The following is a 5,355-nucleotide window of genomic DNA, read 5'->3' as shown; positions in this document are numbered from 1 at the left end:
TATATATATATATATATATAGATATATCTATATATATATAGATATATCTATGTCTTAGATGTAGTGCCTCTCTCTCTACTATATATATTATAAAATCACTTTTTCTTCCATTCTTAAAGAATATAAAACCATGCTTCTTTGAGATTGAAATTCATGGATGTGTTCAATTTTTTAAAAAGTCCTAAAGTATAGTTTCAAAACTTGGTGGGTTAGCTCGGTGAGGGTGAGGTAAGATCTGCATAGAACCTGTTCTCACTTGCTCTGTTTCTGAAAAGACTGACTCTGTAGTCATGTGAGGACTTCATTCAGAGGGCTCACACTGAACTGCCACCATGTGAACAGCTGAAGTTCCCCTTGTCCTTAAATGCGGCTCTTTCTCCTTAGTCCCCATCAATATGACAGTTATCCAGTGGCACAAGAATTACCTGAGCTTGTGGCGCTCAAAGGTACCTAGAGGATTTGTTGAAATACAGCTTACTGGGCCCTACATGCATTGTTTCTGATTTTGTAGGTTTGGGGTGAGGCTCAATAATTTGCCCAAGAAGTTCTTTGATGGTGCCATGATAGGTGGTCCAGGGACTGCAGTCACAACCACCAACTTACTGGGTTGTGTGCTGTTTCCATTTGTGTGTTTATTGTGAGAATTAAGTGAAAAGAGAAGAGGTAGACAGTAATTGTTAAATAAGTATGGTTTTAGGTTCTGTGTTGGGGCTGGATCAGGAAGGAATCTGTAAAACTCATAGACTGCTGTTGGACTGCCATCATTCTTCCATCACCACTATGCTTCGTGCTTAATCATTATGAACAATCCACAGGTTAGTAAGCATAGGAGCCCAGGAGACTTTCCCTGGGTCTCCACCACTTGTCCTTAGGGAGCTTGTTGACACCAGGCTTTCCAGACTGCATAGCAGCACATTTCCCTTAGAGTAGTGATGGCAAACCTTTTAGAACTGAGTGCCCAAAGAAATTAAAACAAGACAAAATAAAACAACGCAGAAAAAACTAAGTACCCAAGCTGCAACTCAAAACCTACTTATTTATTGTGATGTGCCAACACTGCAAATAAACCTGAATACTGAGGTTTTGGTTTAGAAAAAACGACTCAGACATTAACATCTTTTGTCTTAAAAACAAAGAACACATGTGTCATAGATTTGCCACCACTGCTCTGAGGCATTAGAGACACTGAGGGAGCATGGAGAGTAGGGAACTTGTAGCTTAATAATTTTCAGCAGTAGTTTTATCATCTGGGAATGGATCAGGAAGACTCAGTGTAACACACATATGCACCCATCCCAAACTGTGAGACAAGTAACAGGCTCAGACCTTTTCGTTCCCCGTGAACAGATAGGGCACAACCTGTATTTTTCTTTTTGGCTCCCTACCCCTGGTCTGTACCACTTCGATCCTGCTGCTGCTTGGTCTCTTAGGCTTGAGTCTTGCTTTCTGGAAGTCTTTTGTCCAACTGACACTGTGTTCTATGAATAGGCAGCCACAGGGAGATTGGCTTATGGAGCATCATGAACTGGAGATAGCTCAGACAGGAAAAAGACTTAGGTATTCCAAGGTCCCAGGTACTCAGATGAGATTGAAAGGATTTTCTGCAGGAGAGCTGATCATCACAGACAAAGTGACAGCAGAAAAACTCCAGGAATCTGCTAGTGTTTTACTACTATTCCAGGAATTCTACCATCCAGTTGGCAACCTATCCTGGTGTCAGAAGAGAGCAGGAAATGTCACCCTGAGCCTGGAGATGCTTGAGGAGAGTGTCATACCTTAAGCCCACCCACCAGACAGCTCAGCTGGGAGAAGCTGACTCTCTGTGGATCCAGGCTACTTGTCTTCGGCTCCTTCCTGTTTCTACTCTGTAGCCTCCTCTGCTGTGTCATTTCTCCGTGATTCTCCCCATCCTGGGAATTTCACTGTGGCTTTGAACGCTGGCCTAGTTTCTGTCTTCTCAGGTGTGAATCAACTTCATGGACCTTGGCTCTGAGTTTGAAAAGCTGCAGCTTGGAGGAAAATGTGGACATTTTTCCTTGGGGAGGTGGAGATTTGGTTTTTTTCTATAATTAGTATTCTAACCAATTCCTAGTATAGTCTTAAGGTTGTTGCTTTATAATCTACCTTATAGCTGTGCTTATTCTTTCTACTTTGCTTTTTAAAACATGCTTTGGTATTCGTACTTTTAGATAAAGTGCTCTAGTAAATTTGATTGACATTGCTTTGAATGTATATATGTAGTTTAAGAAATACTGTCTTTATGCCCAGACAAAAAATTAGAATTACTTTTTATGGGGGCCATTTTATTTTGTTGTTTTTTTAAGTCTGACTTTTAAAATTAATACATATTTGTTGAACATATTGATCATATTCATCATAGGGAATTTGTACCTCTACATAGTATGTCTTTGTTCTTTTCCCTTCTTTTCCTATTTCCATGTATTGATATGTACAGAGCTGACTAGTTTTCCTTATCCCTCAGTTGGCTTTAAGCAATACAAATTGCTTAGGCGGAGGTGCTGATGTGTAGTCTTTAAAGCTAGGCAGACAGGACAATGTTTCCCTGCCCCCTACCCCCAGCTCCCAAATAAATATGTGTGGGGTAGGATGGAGAATTGTGCTCCACACTGTGGGCTAGGATCGAGCCTCAAGATAAAGGCTATGACTTCCCAGGGCTTGAAAGATTACACATCAGAGCTGAGGCACTGACCCCAAAACATTAGATACTATCTCAGTTGTGTTACGCAGATTACTCTTTCTGCGTATCCTTCTCTCTGCATATTGCAGAGGTGGTTTCAGGCCTCCTACCTAGCCCAGCTCATAGCATTCACGTACTTCCTACCATTTTCACAGTCACTCATCCTCAAGCCACTCCCTTCTTCACAAATTAATAAAACCTGGGTTTGTACCTGGGTAGGCCTTTGTTCCAGTTAACCATCATTGTACCTGGGCTTAGGGACCCTTGGCTCCCCATAATTACAAATAATGCCTTAGTGTCTTTATTCTCACCATGGCATACACTGGAAGTAGTAGATTGGAATTAATTTGCTAGATTCCAATAACTTTTCCAAATATAAACTTCTTGGGCCACAGCAAAGACCAGGACTGTCTCTATAGGTATACTCTTTTCTGTGAGCAGGTTTTAGGCTGTAATTCTAAAAGTTTTTTTTTTTTAATAGAGATGGAATGCTATTCATGAATCCCTTGACAATATGAGAAAAACTATGAATCCCCTTCTTTAGCAAACAGTATATACTCATAAAATTTTACATACAAGCCAAGGAGCATAGACCCCTTGTTGTCCATGTATAGTTGTTAAGTACTAAAGTCATGTTCTGGGATGTTCCAGAAGATGATGTCCCAGTATATAAGAAGCAAATATATGCTTATATCTTAGGAGCTGACATAGCTGAGGTGATGCTGGATTTCATTGACTGGTTGACCCACCAGGAGTTTGGCCGAAAATGTGTAGTCAGTATCAGAGATATCCTGTCCTGGGTGAACTTCATGAACATAATGAGTGAGGAAGCTGCTGTGAAAAGACCAGAGACCATCTCCTCTGTGACGTCTTTTGTCCACGCTGCATGCCTGGTATACATAGATGGAATAGGTTCAGGTATGTTATGTCTTAGCTGTTAGGGACAAAGGCGTAGAGGGTAGAATGGAGTGGAAAGAAGAATAAATCTTGGCTTCTGAACTGGGCATTTTGTAGAATCACTTAATCAAACATTTCAAAACCCAGAGTAACTTTCCTTTGCTTTCTGTTTTTTGAAGGAGGTGATGCTTTTGAACAGTAGGTCAGACAATAGATGAGAAGTAGTGATTATGAGTAAAAAGACAGTTGAAAATGACCTTACGCCTGAAGCACTAGATAATCCATAACATGAATGGTCATTTTTAGTGAATGGTCAGAATCCTGTTTGTTTGGGGTTTTTTTTGTTTGTTTGTTTGTTTTCCAGTACCAGGAATTGATCTCACAACCTCGCGCTTGCCAGGTAGGCGCGGTGCCACTGAGCTAAATCCCCAGGCCCTTGTTTGGTTTTAAATTGAATGTAATTTCATAAAATGTACTATGCATTGAAATTTCAGTTTTTCAGGCATGAAGATTAGAAATGTAGGCCAGAATGCTCAGTATTTTCATATTGAGCCTTTTTCCAGATTGGTTTGTCACTGAGCAGTGTACTTTACTGCTGATGCATAAACTGGAGATGGGCAGCAAGTCAGGCTTCTTCCATAGGCTGCTTCCATTGGAAATAGTGTTCAGCTGTAATTCTGCTGTGGCATCTTTTCCCCATGTGGTAGAGCTACTCATCAGTTTTGAGTTGGATGTTCTGCTTGTTCCCTGATGCAGTGATTTTCTTTTAGGAGTAAGTTCTTCTGGGTTTGGTACGGCTCTCTTGGCTCGAGACGAATGTCTGAAATTCCTAATAATGAAAATTTCCAAGATAGTCCGACTCACAGAAAGTCAGAAAGATGAATTGAAGATATATGATAGACTCAAGGCCAAAGAATTCACTGGGATTGATAACCTTTGGGGAATTCATCCATTTTTTATACCGAGGGGTAAGTGACTCAAAATAAATTATACTATAGATCATAGGTTTTTTTACTTTTAATATGCTATAGTCATGATTATCTTTGAACTAGTGCCTAATTTAGAATTTGATTTTTGCATAACCATAGTTACGTGAATGGTTGTAAATATATAACTGGCATGTAAAAATATGAGAAATACCGACTCAACCTGTGAAGAGTTACCTTGTGAAAATGGACTTGCTACCCACGACAGTTTAGTAAAGCTATGAAACTACTAAAGTCAGTAAATTCTTAAGTTGCCTATACAGGCCTTTTTAGCCTGTAATATGTGTTAACCATTGAACCTCTTTGCCCCTTCGAAAAACAGGATAATGAACTCCTGAGTACTGATACAGTGTAACTCAACTCCCTGTCTCTGGCATCTGCTAGGTAGTCCAGAAGTCACTGGTACTCAGAAAATGCCTGTTGATTGAGTGAATGGATGAATGAGTGATTAAATGGGAAATAATTAATCTAGGAGACAGCTGATTTGAGTTTTGATATTGGCTCTCCTAGCTAGGTTGCCTCTACCATTGATGCATTCATTCATTCATTCATTCATTCATTCATTCATTCATTCATGTTTTTGTGGTGGTAGGGATTGAACCCCAAACATTGCATGTGCTGGGCAGTGCTCTGTCACTGAGCCCTCTACCAAATACTTAAATGAGGAATTTAGATTGGATATCTTGGGGCTGGGGATATAGCTCAGTGGCATAAGCACCTGCCTGGTAAGTATAAGGTCCTGAGTTTGATTCCTGGTATCAAAAAAAAAAAATA

The 5,355-nt window shown here is 40.1% G+C and overlaps 1 protein-coding gene across 5 annotated transcripts in view; it reads left to right on the top strand.

Annotated features, from left to right (window-relative positions):
* The window catches only part of Mdn1 (midasin AAA ATPase 1), a 143,603-nt gene that overhangs the window by 60,692 nt on the left and 77,556 nt on the right, over window positions 1-5,355 (top strand). For all 5 annotated transcript variants that reach the window (XM_013510773.1, XM_013510772.1, XM_013510771.1 and 2 more), the window contains exons 34-35: window positions 3,398-3,616; window positions 4,366-4,563. In XM_013510773.1, the coding sequence (XP_013366227.1) occupies window positions 3,398-3,616; window positions 4,366-4,563 (417 nt within the window). The remainder of the gene's footprint in view (window positions 1-3,397; window positions 3,617-4,365; window positions 4,564-5,355) is intronic.

Source organism: Chinchilla lanigera, unplaced genomic scaffold (genome assembly GCF_000276665.1).
Source record: "Chinchilla lanigera isolate Chin_1 unplaced genomic scaffold, ChiLan1.0 scaffold00010, whole genome shotgun sequence".
NCBI classification, from domain to species: domain Eukaryota; kingdom Metazoa; phylum Chordata; class Mammalia; order Rodentia; family Chinchillidae; genus Chinchilla; species Chinchilla lanigera.
The sequence above is the reverse complement of the archived record's forward strand: the minus strand, read 5'-3'. Positions and strand labels throughout refer to the sequence as shown.